At 35.1% G+C, this 20,310-nt stretch overlaps 3 protein-coding genes across 3 annotated transcripts in view; 2 read left to right on the forward strand and 1 right to left on the reverse strand.

Annotated features, from left to right (window-relative positions):
• Window positions 1-4,477: 4,477 nt before the first annotated feature.
• Window positions 4,478-5,743, forward strand: LOC115235827 (glutaredoxin-related protein 5, mitochondrial). Its single transcript, XM_029807863.1, has 3 exons — window positions 4,478-4,691; window positions 5,090-5,231; window positions 5,460-5,743. Exons 1-3 carry the CDS (start codon window positions 4,611-4,613, stop codon window positions 5,654-5,656), a joined length of 420 nt encoding a protein of 139 aa, XP_029663723.1. The 5' UTR covers window positions 4,478-4,610; the 3' UTR covers window positions 5,657-5,743.
• A 70-nt stretch (window positions 5,744-5,813) lies between these two features.
• Window positions 5,814-11,770, reverse strand: LOC115235826 (4-coumarate--CoA ligase 1-like). The gene is made up of 7 exons (XM_029807862.1): window positions 10,591-11,770; window positions 9,873-10,049; window positions 7,373-7,707; window positions 7,077-7,223; window positions 6,619-6,867; window positions 6,280-6,551; window positions 5,814-6,166 (listed from the first exon to the last, which is right to left on the reverse strand). Exons 1-7 carry the CDS (start codon window positions 10,846-10,848, stop codon window positions 5,844-5,846), a joined length of 1,761 nt encoding a protein of 586 aa, XP_029663722.1. The 5' UTR covers window positions 10,849-11,770; the 3' UTR covers window positions 5,814-5,843.
• Window positions 11,771-18,828: 7,058 nt separating this feature from the next.
• LOC115235859 (potassium voltage-gated channel protein eag) overlaps window positions 18,829-20,310 on the forward strand; it is a 102,175-nt gene continuing 100,693 nt past the window's right edge. Inside the window, exon 1 of the mRNA XM_029807927.1 lies at window positions 18,829-19,229. The gene's annotated coding sequence lies outside the window, so the exon portion shown is untranslated. The remainder of the gene's footprint in view (window positions 19,230-20,310) is intronic.

Here is a 20,310-nt window from a genome sequence, read left to right on the forward strand (position 1 = left end):
GATAGAAGAGAGACGCGCGGGTTGCAGTAACCGGTAAATGGGTTAACGGGAAAAAAGAAGAGGAGCTGTGTGGTTGTTCAAAGTACCGTTCGTTGATACATTGTCGTGCAACTTTTTTGTTTGAATCTCGCGTTGAGAAATACATAAGATTCGAATCACAGGATAACAGATGCGCACATTTTCTTCGCATTTATTTTACTTACTCGATTTTTTATTTTATTTTTTTACAATTTTATTTTTTTTTTTTCGTACGTTATATAAAATGATAATTTCACTTTAGTGTGGTTTATATCTCAGATTTCAAAAATTAAGAAAGAGAGAGAGAGAGAGAGCCTACTCTGTGTTTCCCTCGCTGTCCCACGGATGTAAAGCATAACTTTATTTAGAAATGCGAAGCACGACATTGTGACAACATAATACTCACGTCACGGTACAATCGTATTAAAGCGTTTACCGTAAACTATCGCAACAATTGTCGCTTCAACATTATAATGTCGGTAATATTCCTTTCCGGTTCTCGTCCCTTTATTCTCCCTTTAAAACGGTTGGCCTTCGCAAGTTCCTCGGCTCTTTCCCACTTAATAGACCTAATAGTAGTCGCCCAGTCGACCTTTTCCTGGCATCGTGGGTTAAGTTGAAGAGAAAAGTAACCGAACGGATCAGGAAGCTGCGTGTGTGTGGCAGCGCTACGTAAATTAAAGTTTATCGATCGACATTTTAAGGGTAAAATTTATTCTGATATTTAATTTCTGCATGTTTCCAATCTTTCATAAATCAATATTGTATGAGAGAAAAAAAAAGGCATGATCTAAATATCATCCGCAATTAAATGATTATTCAATTCTAATTAAATTCAAGTTCTTACATAATTAATTTTGCATACGAATATTTTGTCAAACTTTTATTTTGTGAAATTAATTTATAAACTAACTATAAATTATAATTATAATAAATTTATAATATAATTTATAAGATAATTATAATTAACAAAGATGCGTAAATTTTGAAGCATATATTATATATTGCGTGAAAATTGTATATACCTGTTGCTATTTTCGGACTTTTATCCCGGACCTACCGCAACACAGCTATCTACCCACCTTTACCCGTCAAACAGGGCGTGACGTTCGCACCGGCAGCGGAAGTTTAAATCTCGTGGGCGAGATCCGAAGGGACGAGGAGAGACCGACCGAAAGTCGCCATGGTGACCATGATTTTATCCCCGTGACGTCACGAATTACGAGGCGAGCACGTGGCGCGAGCGGCGCCCACGCGAGTTTTCCCAGATTAGCGACTTTTCAATATTGCGTCATCGCCGCACACGCGCAACGTCCCAGGGTAATGCATCTCGATAACGTCATCGAGATGCTTCGACGTTTCCGACATGACGTCACTCGCCACGCATCGTGCGGCTCGATATCGGCTTCCTAAGTGGCCTGTCAAAACGACGCCATATATATGCTTGCGATGTGAATTTTGCGAATAGAAAAAATCGAGAGGTTATTAGAAGGAATTTAATTGCGATTTAACTATTAACGCTAATAATTTATTGCGACTAACACGAGGTATTTCTTGCAGGATTTTCCGATCTGACGTCATAAGCGTTTCAGTGACAGCACGTGCCACGCCGCAACAGTCTGGCGGCGCGAAGCGTTTTACGACTCGTATCACGGCGTTTTATGATGCCGAGCAGCCTGCTACGCGTCCAAAATCAGTCGGCGACCGAAATTTTACGAGCCGAAATGTATTCCGTAAAACCTAAAGTTGGTATATCGCGCGGACGCTGGCGGCGCCGAATCGATTCGGCGCTGCCTTTATTAAATGCGTATGTATACACGAACAAAGTATCGTTTGCTCAATAATTCTTATTATGAATTTTATCGATTAATTTAGTGTTCAGTGTACCTAGGAAAAATGCGTTTTGTCGTCTCTTTAAATAAATGATATTTGTGTTTAATTTTTCGCGTTAAATATCTCGATTACTTTTTGAATCTCTTGTATATTAAAATATCGATTTTATTGAAGCAAAAATCCGTTTAAATTTAGACAAAGGATGAGATGTTTTTTTCTCTTCGATAAAAGAATAAATAAATCTGACGTTATCACCGCATAGAGAGTAAACTGTCACATATTTCTATTTTCAAGAAAGGAAGATAAATATTTTGCTAACAGATATGGGCGAGATCTTTAATTCTTATCGTGTTTCTAAAGGTTAACGCTGCTAATTATGAAGATATAGATAAGATAACATTCTCTTTCTTTTCGAGCTCATAGATTATATATTCACGACGTCACGAGAGACATGGAAGGTCGCGCGAGAAGAGGAAACATTTCCCGTTAATTTGATGGAACTAATATGTAACCAGTTCCTAACTGCTAGACTAAACTAGTATTGACCCAATATCGAATTACTTGGATTCACCATAGACCGAAGGAAATAGTGTAGAAATTTTTCAGTATTTATTTAGAGCAATTTAAAATATTTATATTATTTTAAAATATGATACATATTTATATTTTTTGAATAATTAATTTCAACGTCTCTAAGAAAACGTCATCTCGTCTCGTATTGCGATTCCGATTCATATACGCAATCGTATCTCCGCAACGACGCATTTTTCGTAAACGTACGATATGTACCTAAGGTCATCGATGGAGGTCAAATTCGGAGAGAAGCGAACGTTTCGACGAAACGTCGCTTCTCGCGCACGCGTCATCTTGTCCGAGTAAACGACTTCTACGAAGACTGCTCTATTCGTCTATCCCCTAATCTATCGTATAGTTTCGCGATACTAGTTACATCGCGACACATCCACAATTCGCCGTAAATACGTGCGTCGGTTAATACATGCGCGTTGCGAGAATCGCGAAAGCAGTTTGCACGTCAACGACATCTGTCACGTGCGCCGAGTACTCGAACTAAACGTCACCGAAAGATAATTCAACGATTACCGACCGCGTCTCGAACTTCGTCATTTCTTTCCCTCTCTCTCTTACACACATTTTTACTCGGTATATCACGTACATTTCCAAGGAAATATGCAGATCAAGATATCGAAAGCGATAGGCAAAGCGTGATTAAATCATTGCAAGCGGATGAAACAATTGATAATGCGAACGTAATAAACAAATAATGCACTCACCGGTCGATGATCATGAGACAGGAGGGGGGGGAGGGGAGGTTACCTCGCCAGCTACTCCCATATTATCCCAGATACTGTTAAATTCAATTGATAGTGGGTCGATCCAAGAAATGCTCCCCATGATAATTCTATGCCCTAATTAAGGCGCTTATCATTTACACAAAACTACCTTTGGCACTCACGATTCTGTTACACGCACTTGGAGTTAGTAAATTATCAGCTACACTAACGATGCTAATTTTTACGAGGTAGAAGAATTTTCTTCTCTTGAAGACTCTATTATTCCAGACACAGTGGATCTATTCCGATCGAAGAAAAAAATACGCGCTAATCACTCAATATGACACCTCTGACATTCTTGGCACTCGCGTCGCGTAATCGTTGCATTTCAGAGCGAGAATCGGACGCTCGAGACTTAACTCCGTTCGATTCCGACTTACTTCCTGATCCACATCGCAAGTAACACTGTATAATCCGAAAAAAGTGGCGAATAGCTTGCCAAATTCATTTAATCCGGACCATCGACGCGACCGCGGATCCGAGGACCGGTAAAGCACGTAATTTACTGAACTTGGAGTTTGCCGAGTTTGAATATCTCAAGATTATAAAACGTGCGCTGTGATTGGCCGAGCGTTACGCAGTAATCGTAAACCGACTGTGATTGGCTGACTCGATGGCGCGCGAATTGTATAGCGAATATATTTTGCAGCGACCACTCGACGAGCATCCGCGGGAGTGGAGTGACGTGCGTCTCCTTCGTCTCGATTATTTGTCGGAGTGTTTGCGAGTGTCAGACATGCAACGAAATTATAAATCGTCGTGTTATCGCGTTAATATTAATCGCGTTTCTTTCGTTATCGCGAGGGAGGGTGCTGTTTCTGAAGCGGCGTCTGAAACTGTCGACGCCAGTGCAACGGTTGGTGAGTAATTTATTTGTAATATAAAATAGCAGTCAGCATTATTTCGCAAATTGTTCACATATTTTACTTATGACGATACATCATAATCCCATAAATTGTTTTTTATTCCATAAATTATTTTGATTCTACTCCCGAGTTGGATTTAACGGAATTTATATATTTTTGTGGTCATTTTAACATCCTGTCGCTGGCAGAGCGACTTAAATTTAATATAACATTCATTTTTGATAAATATATATGTATGTTATGTTATCACATTTCTTTTTCGGCAAAGAAAAATGATAAAAATATGTTTTTCGCAATGTTATTCATATCGTACACATACACATATTTCGTAGAAACGTTCTTTTTTCAAATCTGCGGAAAAATTCGGCTACGAACTTTATGGTTGCATCGCACGATGGCGCCAATCACCGCTTTAGAATCGCGTGTAAATACGAGACACGAGACAGCTGGCTGACAGTATGCACATAACCTTTTTAGGCTACGTAAATGAAAAATCTGAGTTAATCGATAAAGTGTATTTTTTAGTGATATAAATTAAAACATGTTTCGTTTTGGAGCGAGATGTTCTTTCATCGTCAGAAATTTTAGCACGAAGCTCGATGACATCGGCAACCTCGTTAAAGTAAGTGCGATTGATACGTTTTTTCTCCCCATTCATTATGTAAGATATTTCTGGCTTGTGAAATATATGATATTTCATGCAGGAATAAGTTTATATTTCTATATAAAAATTTTGTATGGTTTAAGTTCTATAGTAGAACATTAAACAAGATTATTGTCGAAAGGGACTCTATTTTGGTTGATAAACTTAAGCGCTTTAACTTAGACTATAATTTAATCGTTGATTAACTTTAATCATTGATTAACTTATAGTCTAAAGCCAAAAGCCAAATAACATTTATTATTATCAAAAGCCAAAAGTTTTAAGTCTTGCCTAAAGCCAAAATGACATTAGTGCAATCGAGCCTTAATATTACTTATGTGAGATATTTGTTACTGTATGAAGATTATTTCTTGCAGAAAAATAAAGTAGTCGTCTTTATGAAAGGCATACCAGAAGAACCAAGATGTGGATTTAGCAACGCCGTGGTTCAAATATTACGAATGCATGGTGTTACTTATGATGCTCACGATGTTCTTAAAAATGAAGAGCTCAGACAAGGTAAATTGTTACAAATATTTAGTATTATATCAAGTATATATTTTTTCATTCATACAATAATGTTTTAGAAGAAGAATGTATAGTTTTTTGTTATTAAAAAAAACATGTAAAAAGATATTTTAAAAAAATAATTAGTGTAATTAAAAATATTCAAAATTTGTGTAATTCTTATAAATCTTTATAAATATTTATACATAAATGAAACACTCTTTTTTTAACATTATTTAGGCATAAAAGACTTTTCCAATTGGCCCACAATACCTCAGGTATATATAAATGGTGACTTTGTGGGCGGCTGTGATATACTGTTAGAAATGCACAAAAATGGTGAGCTTATTGAGGAATTAAAGAAAGCTGGTATTACAAGCGCTCTTTTGGAAAATGAAGAATCGACTCAAGGTGGGGTGAACAAATCTAAAGAATAAATTTAACTTAATTAGTATGTAAATAAATGACTGAATCTTTTATTTGGCCAGTTTTTATTATAATAAACATTTTTTTGTTAATGTTAATCTTAATGTAAATATATATATGGATCGATGTTTATCAAGCGTTTGTCGATAAATTCCTTCGTATTAATTTGAATATGAAATTTGATATTTGAAGAATGTGTTACAACTTTTCAAGCTCTCTTCGAAGAATCTTTCCAGATGCAGTTTTTGGTATACTTTTTATGATTTGTACATATCCCAACTGCTTAAATTTGGCTACATGTTTAGCTACGTATTCTTTGATTTCGTTTTCGCAAATTTTTACTCCCATCTTAGGAACCACAAAGGCTTTTGGAATTTCGCCGTATTTGTCGTGTGCGACACCAATGACAGCGACGTCTAGTATTTTGTCGTGACCGCGAATTACTTCTTCTAGTTCGATGGGCGCGACTTGAAATCCTTTTACCTTTATTATCTCCTTTAATCGTCCTTCCACGTACAAGCCTGCAACAAACGGTATAATTCGATTAGCATGTTTTAAAATATAATTAGCAAATTCTAAAATATATATGTCGCTTCTTACGCGTTTTAAAAATTTCCGATTAAATCTTATTTACCTTGTTCGGTGTAATATCCTAGATCGCCAGTCTTATACCAGTCTCCATCCATAGTATCCGCCGTAGCCTGGGGATTTTTGTAATATCCCTTCATTACTTGCGGACCTCGTATGTATATCTCTCCCACTTCGTGTGGAATTAAATTTTTGCCGAGATTATCCTGTCGCGTGCCTACAATTCTCATTTGTGTGTTTGGAACCAAATAACCGCATGATGTTGGTGGTGCGTCTACACTAGTCGTAGCAATCGGCGATAATTCTGACGCGCCGTATCTACACGTAATTTACAAATTTTATCATTGTTGTACAGACGTATTCTTTTATAACTGTGATTCTTTACCCTTGAACGAAAGTAGCCCTATTACTGACGCGACTTTGAAACTTGGCGATAGATTCTTCTCCGAGGGGCGCAGCTCCTGATTGTATTACCTTTACAGATGCAACGTGACGCGACGTTATCCGTTCATTGTACGCCATCATCTGTATAATCGGTGGTACCATATGTAGTACCGTGCATCGATGATCTTCCAGCAGTTTTATGAATTTATTCATGGAAAATTGCGGTATGCATACGAGCTTAGCACCTATCCTATACATTGTTACATGATATTATAATAAATTTTGTTTTTCCAAGTGCTGTCGTAAAAAAGAAAAATTGATATTTTAAAAAACACAATCGGCAAAAGTTAAAACCAAAGAATCACATTTAAACTGAACAAATACCAATCAATATATTTGGGCGTTAATACGCTACTATTATGTGAATGAATAAATTGTATGATATGTGTTAACACATACCGCAAATAGCAGTACATAACGACTGTTAATCCGTAAGCGTGATACATTGGTAATATTACCGGTACAATATCCTGATGATGTTCAGTCGCTTCCATTCCGGGGAAGATTATCGGAAACGAACTTTGAAGAATATTTGCCACAATATTCCTACAACATTGATGTACGTTTGCATTTACAGGATCATATAATAATACAGCTACAGATAAATTTTTCAATGTTCCGCACATTTTCATATATATTTATGCGTTTCTTACAATTTAATTCAAATATTTAATGCTATTAGAGTTTGCGCGCACCTATGGCTCGTCTCAATACTTTTTGGTAGACCAGTCGTACCGCTGGAATAAGGCATGAGTACCGTATCTTCATAATTGACGTTGATTTTCTGACTGACTGAAAATTCCTCGATGTCATCGCGTATGAGATCGTCGAATTTGATGGTTTTCGCGATCGAGGCAGTGCCACTGCCGTCGTTTACGATAACGATAGGTAATTTTATCTTCGAATTGTTCTCTATACTTGTGTTGATATCAGCATATTTGGCCGGAAATGTGAAAATTGCCTGAGCATCCGTATTTTCCACTTGCTTTTTTATCTCGTACGTTGTATACGCGGGATTAATTAGCGTTGTCTTAAAAAAAAAAGAAAGAGGAAAATCCAATTCTCTCATTCCAATTCTACTTGCGTAGTGCATGATGAATATTTTAAAAGTTTTAATGAATATCTTCTTAAATTATACTTTTTTGATATATTTATTAAAACTTTTAAAATATTCATCATGCGCTACGTAAGCAAAAATTGTAACGTTAATTTTTATTTTGTTACATAATAGCATTTATTGCGACGATTTTTTTACTATGCTTATTTTTTATCTCAGCAGATTCTTATCATGCTACATTATGCTAATCGTATTTTTCGAATTTTTTAAAGATATTCTAATCAACTGTTTATGTTAAAGTATAAGCTACTTGATAAATGATAATACAAGTAGTAAGAGAAAATAATTTTGCGCGAAAAAGATAAGGATATCGAAAATGTTTGAATAATTGCATAGAATTGTCGAGGAAAGAAGTTTGCAAGTTGAAAACAAGTTTGCAAAAATGGCTAATTTAGTACCTTCTGTTAGTCGCAATGTTTTATAACTGATGTATAATATTAAAACACTGATGTGTGTGTATGAATATGTGAAGAAGACAGATAAAAAAATTTTTTTTTTTTTTTTATCTAGAGATTGTTTTTGTCACCCCATTTGTTTTAAGCCATATTACTAACCCTTCAGTTTTTTTTTTATTCGTCATAATATTGTGGGTGAAAAATATTGCGACTCTAACGAAGATCGCCATCTAATGTTGAAAAAATATGTTAATAGAGTTGTATTGTATGTTAATTATATGTATTCATGCGTATGCATTAGAAGTAAAAATATGTTAGCATTATATGTTAATTATATGTATTCATGCGTACAGGGAAAAAAAAATGCTGTTGCTTCAACTGAAGTCTACATCACGGGCTGCCACAAACATACATAGTTCATTCAATGATATTTTTATTGGACCGAATATCTGGATAGTTGTTTTAATAATCCAGATATTTGGTCCAATAAAAATATCATTGAATGAACTATGTATGTTTTACTCAAAAAAGTGGTTTTGCAACTACAGCAAAAATTTGTTCCAATAAAAATATCATTGAATGAACTATGTATGTTTTACTCAAAAAAGTGGTTTTGCAACTACAGCAAAAATTTTCTGGGTGCGCAAAATTAACTGAGGTACATAAATGATTAGCAAATACTGTGATATCGCATATGTTTCGCATTTAATCAATCTAAGTGACAGAGACAGAATTTATATCTGAACTGTTTGTGAAATTTAGAAAGAATGTTTTTCTGTGGCGCCTATCCATGTTAAGGCCAATCATACTTGTTATAAAGTTTGGCTGTGGTAGACAGAAAAAATTAGCGGCAAGAAACAAATGAATATATAATCCTCACGTCTAACATATTTGTATAACGCGCTCAATCTATCTAGCTCTTTTAAACAATTTTTCTCAATTTTTCGATGCTGCAGTTATAATTGGCAGTTATATTTCTCGCAAAGATCGTTCTAGCTGTAGTATCGAAACTCATATTTATCCAATGCAGTGATTAACATTTGGCAATGGGACCTAAATTTTCTAGAAGATATTATTAGAATATTGCTGCTATAAATTCTATATGTAACAGACAATATTCTAACAGATACAAAAAATAGCGATAAAGTTTTGTTGTGACACCTAGAAATCTACCTATATCAGCAAGACATTGTTTTGAGTGTTGTTGGCAGCCCGTGACGTAGACTTTAATTGAAGCAACAGCATTTTTTTCCGTGTATGTATTAGAAAACAAAACATGCAGAAATCAAATATGCATGATATTATGCAAAATATGCATATCATATATAAATAAATTCTAAAGCTATATTTACTTTAAACAAATTCATACACACACAAATATTATACACAATGAAATGGGTATACATTTTTTCATGTTTAAAGTGATTTTCTCGAGAAAACTATGTAATTAATAAAAACAATTTATTTTTTACAGAATGTGAAATAGTTTAGATCGCTTTGTCATCTTTCTAAATTATATCACCGAATTTTTTTTCCGATAATATTGCATTTTCTGATGGATGAACTATCGTCTTTTACTTCTCAATTTCAATGAGGCAGAGAAGACAATCTCTTATTTATGTACTATGGACGATTTCTATGTAATGTGGGCGTGTTTTTAAACATAATATAATTTAATCTTACGCATAAACCGGCTTCGTTTGCCGCTAGTAGTATGATGGCAAATTCTGGAATATTTGGCAAAACAACGGCGATGGTATCTCCCGGTAGAAGTTTGCTTTTTCTCAAACTCGTTGCTAGTCTGCCGCATGCTTTTCTTAATTGACTGTATGTATACGATCTCCCAGTATCTAAACAAATCTGGAATTATAATTCCAGATGTATATATTGCAATCAGACATAAATTGTGTACATTGTATGGTGACTTACTTAATATAACCACTGATATATGTGAATATTATAATATATATATCAGAATTTATAAATATGAGAAATTTAATTTTAAGCTTAATAGATTTTGTCTAGTTATTTCAGGTAATTCTTTAACAGCTATTGTATTTTATATGAAAACAATAAGAGAAAGTATACATTTGTATAAACGACATAAGATTTTTTCTTTCATTACAAAGAGAAATTAGTTTTTTTGTCAATTAATATTTTAATAGTCGATAGGTTTTCTCTAAAATTTTTAACATTAAATATCTATTAATACCAATTGACACAGAAAAAATAATAGATTTTTATGATTTATTTATATGAGAAATATATTTCTCATTTTAAAATTCTAATATATTTTCTATTGTATTGGAAAAGACACAATCAATCAATATTGCTCTTGTATATTTTTTATATTTTTTTATATTTTTTTACAATTTTATATTGTTACCCTTGAATCACATACCAGAGCAGTATGATTCGACCATCTCTCCATCTTCTCCCAAATCAAGTCGTGCAAGTAAACATTTTCGAAACCGCTTATATCGGGCAATCCGCTGCTCACTACATTCTGCGAATCCACTTTTAACTTGATCGCGGTCGCGTAACTTCGATGTTTTACCAAATTTTCGAGGCGAATTTTTGGCAATGCACTGACGGCATATTTTCCGATGCACCGATTCACGAATATCTGCCCGAAAATCGACAATCGTAGAATTGTCATTTCTTAAAATGCAAGATAGACGTCTGTGACTATAAGACGTGTTATGCAGAAACGACTAATAAGACATTAGAATGCTAACATAGTATGCTACATATATATATTACTTGTGCGGTGTCCCCACTATCTTTTGACATACGCCTACAGCGCTACACTCTCAGATAACCAAATAAGGGTGATTAATCAATTGCTGTCATATTAATTAATATAATTAATCATATTGTTGTCATATAGCATTCTTGCCAATAATAATACAATTGTTGGCAACGTGATAGTAATAATCACAGACAATTGGCTATCTGGGCTCTATCAAATTAACTGGAGACAATCTGCAGCTCTGATGAGCCACGCTTAAAAATTGGCATCGAAACGGAATTTTATTGAAAACTGGAATTTGCTTCTCCATTTATTAGCCTCGAAGTATTATTAATATATATCTCTTCACTGATTAAAATATCTTTGTAAGATGGAGACGACACAAAATCATCGCACAGTAAAGGCAAGCGTTCAGAATCGCAGGCAGGCAACCGCGTTTGCAAAATAAAAAAATATTAACAAGTTATATGTATGTAATTGACAATAAAAGAGAGGACTAACACAATACATATGTTTCGGACGTAAAAGAAGACTTGAACAATTCAAATATTATAGCAGTGAAAAATGTTCCGTGTTTATTATGCGTACATGCATAATTTAAATTGAGCACCAAAGATTGTATTAGTACACTGTAAAGTGTTGTCCAAGCAGTTGTGTATACCACGTTTACATAAAATCTAATAGCATTTAGCGCTTATTTATTATGTCATATGAACGATATTTTTATGCGGAATAACGCAACGTCAACATACAGTCCAGATAAGCGATTCTGCACATTTTGGAATAACAACATTTGATGTTATTCGCACGCAAAATATATAAAAACTATTAATAAATTATATATACATAAATACATACATTTAATTGACAATAAAAGAGAGAATGCACATAACAAAATTTTTACAATATTAGTAGTAAGAAAGATATTAATTTACGATTACGGATTAATTGCTTTATATAATTTGATCTGAAAATTTCTGAGAGTTTTATTAATGCCTTATCGTGTTGACAGCACTCACTACTTTACTAATAGAATAAAATTCTTTATGTTTGTATACAAATGTTGATAAAGTTCTGTTATGCGTTCTGAGATAGATAGCAACATCTGTCATCGCGTATATCTATTGATAAATGTATTTTCTTACAGATTTAAATCGTTTGTCATAAGTATTGAATAATTTAATTTTTCTTTTGCATTTATGTAAAAAATTTTGTTTTGGAACAAGTATCTTTTATAATCACGAAAATAGGAAAATAGGAAATTTTTAAATTCTCATTAGCTTCGATGTTGAATCGAAGGTATCAGGGATTTTCTTATAAATAGTTGTCCAACGATATGTTGTGTCGGTTGAATCTTACTGTTTTTCCTTCCAACGAGTATAGCCATTCGCATATTTCTCCGAGAAACACAAAATGCGAAAAATGTGGGTTAATACGCCGTTTTCGGCGGCGCACGCTATTCCGGATATATCGAATTCCCGTTTAAAAGCGCAAACTCCTGCGGGGCAAGACAAAGGTAAATTTATTTCCGTCGAACGACCGTGCGAATGTGCAAATCGCTGAATCGCGTGCGGCTTACCCCTTGCATCCCTCCCGCGGGTCTGCCACCCTTGATTTCCTTTGCTCAGCCACGCTATGCAGCCTCGACCTTCGCCGTGGCGTCTCGGAATCGGTCCTCCTTTTCTTTCTTTCGTCCGATCGATATTTTAAATATTAAATTATACTTATGTTAATAGTTGACTGATTGACGTGTGATATATAAAATATCAAATATAAAATAATCGACTCTGCGTGTGTAACATGAGATGCACCCTCGTAAAGATACGCTGCGTATCATGCGGAATATGCATATAACTCAACAGATGCAATTTTATTTGTTTGCGCGGCACGATACGGTAGCTACAGCCTGTTTTGTTGCTGCATTTGTAGAATAATATTTTTAGAGCGAGATTTATTTTTCAAAGAAGAATGGCTTTGTTGTTCTCTCTTGTAAGAAGGTATACTCAGATTAATGCAATGTGTCAACATCATGCCAGCTGTCTCGTAATTGCAAGCAATATATATTATTATATTGAGTATAGTATATGTTATATGGAAAGATAAGTCTTCAAGGAGACGAAGTGACACAAAGGATGTTTTGAAGAAATTGATGCTCATAAAAATAGTCTTTGTATTGATATAAATACCGCGTATTTTGAATATTCTTTCGTCATTACGTAATGACACGTTTATGAATAGCGTTTCGTTACATTAACGATATCGAAGTAGAACGACCATGAAAATAAACAACGTAAATTTTAAGTTTCAAAAGAGACAAATTGCTCCCTATCTCTCTCTCTCTCTCTCTCTATTAGAATAGAGATAAAAAATTAACTGAATACATTTTAATAGGTGCGGTGTATATCATGATTGCTCTGTATGTCATGTGACGCTGCAAAGATTCGACGAAAGAAATTTTGTTTTTCTTTTGATACGAAATTAATTACGAGCGACTTTCGAGCTCTTAGCGAGAGCTACGCTCGAGCTTATTTGGCATATGTCCAGTCGCTTTCTACGCGATTGCGTTTTATGCGAGAAAATGTAGAGGATCATCAAGGCGATTGTATTTGCATATCTCTGAATGTATGCGAAAGAAAAAAAAAAGTGCAATTAAAAAGACGCCATATACGTCTAAGCACTGTCTGACCGTAAAGACGTCTAAACTATCGCAAATATAAGATAATCTCATTTAATAACTTTTTAATTTAATTAAGTCGCAATATACATATATAATGTTTTCGTATGTTTTTTAACTGTTTTTTAATGTTTTCGTATGTTTTTTTTACAGCATAATTAATTAAATAATATTTTCTAAACTCGAATGATAAGATCATATGAATTTCCCGCTTATAATCCAATATGGGCAGTTTTACACACGTAAAAAAAGAAGAATGTCAATGGTGTGCAATATAATTTTACAATGTTATAAATACACACGTGACATATACATTATAAATTACCTTATGTAGAATGATATCAGAGATAATTTTTTTGCATGATATCCGCAAGATGAGTATAAGAGAAATGAAAAAAATAGTATATATATGCGTGTGCTGAAGCATACAATGATCCCTTGTCGCGCAACGATCAATTTAACGCGTGCGCGTGTGTTTGACACACTATTTTCAATAAAATATATATTTAAAGAATCTCCAAAATATATATAAAAGTTTTTAGAAAATTCGACTGAACAAAGCAATATGATAATCGCGTGGGCCAACAGTCGGCCAAGTAGCTAGCAATATATATTGCTGTCTACATCGTCGCATGGGGGTCGACGAAAATGCGGCATTTGCATTTCAAATGAGCCTTCTGGAGGAGGCCAAAGTTTCCCAGAGTTAGTATGTATATGCGTGATGTGCGGCCTATGGGGAATTTCTGCGTGCGATTATGTATACGTGCAGGATGAATGATGGCTTATCTCGTTAACATGATATTTTTTTCAAATGTTCTTTTATACGTAGACAGTGATTAAACGAGATTAAATCGTCAGTGACAGCATGTACCACATCGTGTGTGTATGCAAGTACGAGAACAATGAAGAATTCGACTTCTATTGAAACTTGAATATTACTTTTATAGTTGAAAAAGCTATATATTTAATTTTCTTATGTTCTTAAAAAGGCAAGTTACGCCACTGTCGCGTTGCATTCTTTTATTGCTATAGAAAGGTATTAGAAACGTTGACAGCCCTTTCATAATCTTGTCTTTGAGAGAGATATTCAAGCAACAAAAATTACAATAAATGATCAAAGAGACGGGATTTTATATTTGGTACTTTTTCTTTTTAAAAAAGTTGCCTAATATTTAAAGTTCTTCTCTTACATCATAGAAAAGCGATACACTAATAAAATTTAATCCTCGAAATTTAATTCTTCTTTTTTTTATTATTTTAAATTATTTTATTAGTTTAATTTAATTATTTTATATGTGACATAAATTTTATGTGAATAATAAATTTGAAAAAGAGCTTGCAGCACGAGGATGTGATGTTAAAATATAAATAAATCACTCAAAGTCTAGTCGCGTGGCGAGAGAGATTGTCATATGACAAGGACCAATTATTGATATTACACTGGCCACGAACATACTCGTGTTGATCACCGTAATGTCAATGCTTTGTCATCGACGAAAGTTTCTCGCCCCATATTTCGCTCTTCAAGTTTCCATCGTCCATTTGTCCTTTTACCACTTTCATCTACAGTTTGTTGGTGAATGTTGGATGATATCAATAGGGGTGGCATCTATCTTCGGCAAGAAGATAACCGCTGTCTAACTTTAAAGGATATAAAGCTTTTAACCTTGTCATTTAGACATTGAGCCACCAGATCAACAATTTTGAAGGAGATATCAGTTTTTTTTTTTTCACAAATACCAAATGTCTCGCTTTAAATCCAGTAAAGTATTAAAAATTTACAAAAAGATATTGTGTAAGACAATTTTTGCAGATTGAATAGAGGATAATCGAAATTATTGAGCAAATTTTGCAATACCAAAGAATTAATAATTATATGAAGTCATTAATAGAAATGAGAAATGTTTATTTAATATTTTTTATCACAAAATTATCGGGAAATTATAGTTGTTTATTTTGTCATTGGAAACTTACAGATTATAATCTTATTTTTCAGCAAATATGTCAATTATCAACTAATGCCTTAATAACACATCGCGTTTTATCAGTAAGACATTATGACGGCGCCAATCGTTATTGAACTAAAATCTGTATTGTCTAGTATTTTTGTTCGAAAATATCACAAGTAAGTGTTGGCATGAGAGCCATCGCTAGGAATCAGTTCGCGGCCTGAGAAGTCATGGAAATGGGGTTGCCGGCGAGGTGGCGCCCTCCCTTTGACGCCTTCGATCGCAACCCTTCCGTCCTCGTTGAATTGGCGATGCCTCTTTATCTAGCACGCGACTTTTTCGTGTTTCGGAGATATTATCACAGTGTCCATGGATTCCAATGGGCTATTTTGCCTTTTATTTTCGTGTTTTGGGACGAGGTTCTAGGAAAAATGAATATTTATTATACATTGATTACACACATAATTATTATATTGTTATTTATATAATTAGATATATTTTTATATTGAAAAGAATACTTGTACGTATGTGCTACAATTTAATTGACATAATTTTGGCGAACTTTTTTTTTCCATATTGCAAGTACACTAAAATATGCGACTTGCATCATTCATGACATGTTTCTATTTTGTTACGAATATAAATATTGAAGATTGTTTTTCTTTTTAACAATTCCTAGAATTTTAAGCTGAATTTATATAGGCTCCAAATCTTGCGTAAGTTGCACGATTTGACATTACATTATTAAGAAAGTACAGAATAGAGATTTCTAATTATTTTTCGAAAACTTTCTTTTTAGAATTTAGAAATCTTTTCAAACTGACGTCATTGCACGATTGATTTCTCAGAGAAAATCGCGATAACTTTATTCTTCACTTGTTTTTTGTTTGTGTTATCCCTTGAATCCATTCACAACATTGTTGACTTCGAAAACAATATTCGTTTTTCTCAAAAATACCTTCAATATCAAAGCGTATACTTGAATTGTACATTTGTCTGTCTCTTGAATGTTCTCTTTTCTTTCCGGTTTTATTAGCGATATTTTCACTTAAAACAATGTCCCATTTATGATTCTACAGAAAACGAGATTTTCAAATTATTATTTTGTTAGCGATAAGAAAAATAATGTAGTGTATATTCTTGCTTATCAGGTTTCATTTAAAAAACTTTAATAAAGATTTAACTCGATTCACAATATATTATTCCATTGTTGTGTTTTTAAAAGATAATGGCACTGACATGTGTTTATAGACACGAATAAACGCGTGAATTCTCTGTTTTACGATAAGATTAACATTCGTGCATGCTAATTTTTTTTATTTTTTATAATTATGTTACAAAATAGAATCTGCTCATCAAATATATTGACAAAATATATAATATTTTTACAATATATTTTTACAATATACAATATTTATTTATAAAATGTATAACTTCTGATATGCATTAGATTTACGGGTTTGCAAATATTTAGCTTATATACAATAGATATTGCGTTAGCTTTTGTGTTAATAAATATGTCCATGCACGAGTCCAAACTTTACTGATAAATAATTTACGCGACTAAACAATAAAGTTCGCCTAGCGTCCAGAAGCTATCCTTGTCGCCCGACATACGTTTCCATTAACCCAGACGATGAGAAGCGCTTTTGCATTTCCTATTGTTTTCCTTCTTGCATCGCACACCATCTCCCTTGCTCTTTGTCTGACGCAATTCCACGTTCCATCCCTTCCTTCGCGCTGCCTCGTGGCGAGGCATTTGGTCCGCACAGTTCCTCCATTATCCTAATAAATACACGATGCCGAATGCATCGCGATCCTAATAACGTCTTCCTAATGATGATGCACGATACTCATTGAACTTATCGGGAATAATTTGTTTGCTCTCAAGGGAAATATACCTTTGTATTTTACATTCTATCCTTAAGATATTCTATATATATACTTAATAGAGTTGTCTTACTACATAAAGTTTTAGTTTTTAATATAAAAAAAAATTTAACGGTTAAATGCAAAAAAATAGAGATACGAAAAGATGTAGGGCATCAGCTTCGTGTTTTGTATAAAAATTGATAATAATGTTTTTATATTTCACAATTAGAATTAATTTGAGTCATAATATTTTTTGACAAAGCATCAAGTATTATCTAGAATTTGTAAGAAAATGCTAGATATTTCTGAAAAAAAACTTTTTTCAAAATTAGAATTCTTAAGAATTTCGAAATTTTTATAGTATTCTTTGAATAACAGCCAGAACTTTATCAATCATATCAAAATATTAAAAATGGAGTATTAATTTTATAAAGATTGAGAATACGTTATCAATCACAGGTATATGAATCGAAATAGAAAGAATTTATTACTTTACATGTGCATTTTATAAAATTCCGTTTTCTCGTTTTATCCACATTGTTCTTTCGATATCATAATCAGAATATATTTGTAGTCATATAAAACAGTTGTTAATGCAAATAACTTGGACGATTAAGCATGGTAAATCTTCGAACATTACAAAAGTTTTTGTCATCAAGATTTCTCGTTGGAATCATGCCAACTTTCGCTGGGATATTCACAGTGGAATGAGAGATCGTTAATAACGTAATAGAATTGTAAAATTTACCAAAGCTCGGTCAAGATATTATTTCACGCAAAAGTATAACGAAATGTTATCATCAATCTTATCACGAAATCTCCTTATCAAGATGACGAGAAAAACATAGCCTACACAAAAAAAAAAAAAAAAATTCCTAATGTTCTTGTTTCAAAAAGCTCGCTTATAAAAGTTATTTTATTCGCGAGTCGCCAGAGTTCTTCGTTGAATCGGTGCTCGCGCAAATCACCGCGTCTCGTGTCGCGCGTTTATGTGTCAGCGGGTCACGTGCGTCCCCTTGGCAGTGAAAGGGTTACATCAGGGCGCGCGGAAATTGCCAGCAGCTATCTGATATTCTGGTGGTTACATTGACCAACGGGCTCTCCCCGAGTCGGTCAGCGGTTGATCCGTCGTCGGATTACAAGAACGACCCGACCCGATTCGACCCGACCCCCTACGGCCAGCGTTGATCGGGCCCGGCGTCTATCAGCCGAGGGGGAGACACGGCGCGTAAGCGGCGGGCCAGAGAGTTTTAGGGAAAAAGGGCGCGAGGGGTTGCGCGCCTCGACGCGACGCGCCGCGCCGCCGTATACGAGTGGGGGGATGATGTTTCTTCTTTCGGAGGGGTAGTCAGCGCCGCCACCGCGGCACCACGCAGGGTGAGTCTCAGTCGCTACTCGGTCACCCCGCCGATACGGGTGGGTTCCGCGCGCGAGGAGTCGATCTATCTCTACCACCCGCGCGTACCTCTTACTCTCGTTCGCTCGTCTCGCCAATCGTAATCAATCTCACGCGAACTTTTCCCTGCCAACGGAGAGGGGACTCGCCCCTCTGGATACGCGACACGTTGTGCCCCCTGTATCCCCGTCGCCAGGATACGGGTATCGAGGGATCCCCGATCTGTGCGAATCCGTGTGTGCGGGAACGTGGTGCCGCAACCGGTCAGCGCGCGTGCACCAGGCGACGATCGATCGACTCGGGATACAATACGATCCAGAGAGGCGATGGACGGAACCATCCCCCTGCGGGACGATAGATAAGGAGCTCAGAGGAAGAACGGCTGCATTATTTATCGGTACGAGAAGATCGTGCGCGGGCGAGGCCGATCGCCCCAAGCGCCTCCGATTGCTCTTGATGCGCCGGCTTAGCGATATAAAGCTTATCGAGAAGGGGGTATATAACGGTCGAGCCGCGTGATGCGACCTAGTCCGGAATGATCGTTCTCGCTCGGTCCTTAACTGCTGCACGATACGCGAAAATTTATCGTCATCTCGCGGACAGTAAACGATCTTCAGAATCCGTGCTCCGTTAAAATTTTCCAATCAACGGACTTGAGACTACTCGATGATTTTTTTTTTATAACGATACGTTTTTATTAGAGATATAGTATATATATCGGAGAATTGGAGAAGCGCACGAGAGGGTAGATGAATTCTTAATTGTGATCTCGAGAGACGACGAAGAGAGAGATATAGAGAATGTGTGTGTGCACCGAGGATCTATAGGAGGCTTCCCAGCTCTTGGCGTTTTTTTTTTTTATTACAAGTGAATCTTGTTGAATCGTATGGGGAGAGGAAAATCGTAGAATGATGATGTTAACGTATATCTTATCGTTTGGCCTTACGAGAGTGAGGGCAGTGCCCAGTTAAGAAGATAATGTTAACGTATGTTGTCGGTAAGAATTATATGTATTCAGGAACTATATCGACTAAAGTTTGATAAATTATTCATGATATTAATTTAATATCTACCAAAGTACATGTAAATTCGGCACAAAATACTCTAGCAGCAGTAGAGTTTACGACGATTCATGAACAATCATTAACCGTTCGATGACTCCCTACTCGAGATAATGATCGTGCCATGTGCCATGTGCTGCTCGATAAACTTTAGCATCACTGCGTTGAATTAGAAATTCCATTAGGAGTGAGTAAAACCGAGTGTAAAATAGCAAGCAATCAGCAATTCGATGAAGACGAAGAAAGCAATTTTTATCTCTTGATCGAACATTATTTTTTATTACGTATTTCTTTTCCAATATTAAATCGCGCGACAACGATGACCGCATCTTAGATATGGAGTGTTTTTCATCGACTTTCGCTACTTTGGCCTTTGAGTGTGCGATATATTTGATGCGTTTAAACGGTCGAACGCGT

The sequence above is a fragment of the Formica exsecta genome, unplaced genomic scaffold, assembly GCF_003651465.1.
Source record: "Formica exsecta isolate Colony F162 unplaced genomic scaffold, ASM365146v1 scaffold236, whole genome shotgun sequence".
In the NCBI taxonomy this organism is placed as follows: Eukaryota; Metazoa; Arthropoda; class Insecta; order Hymenoptera; family Formicidae; genus Formica; species Formica exsecta.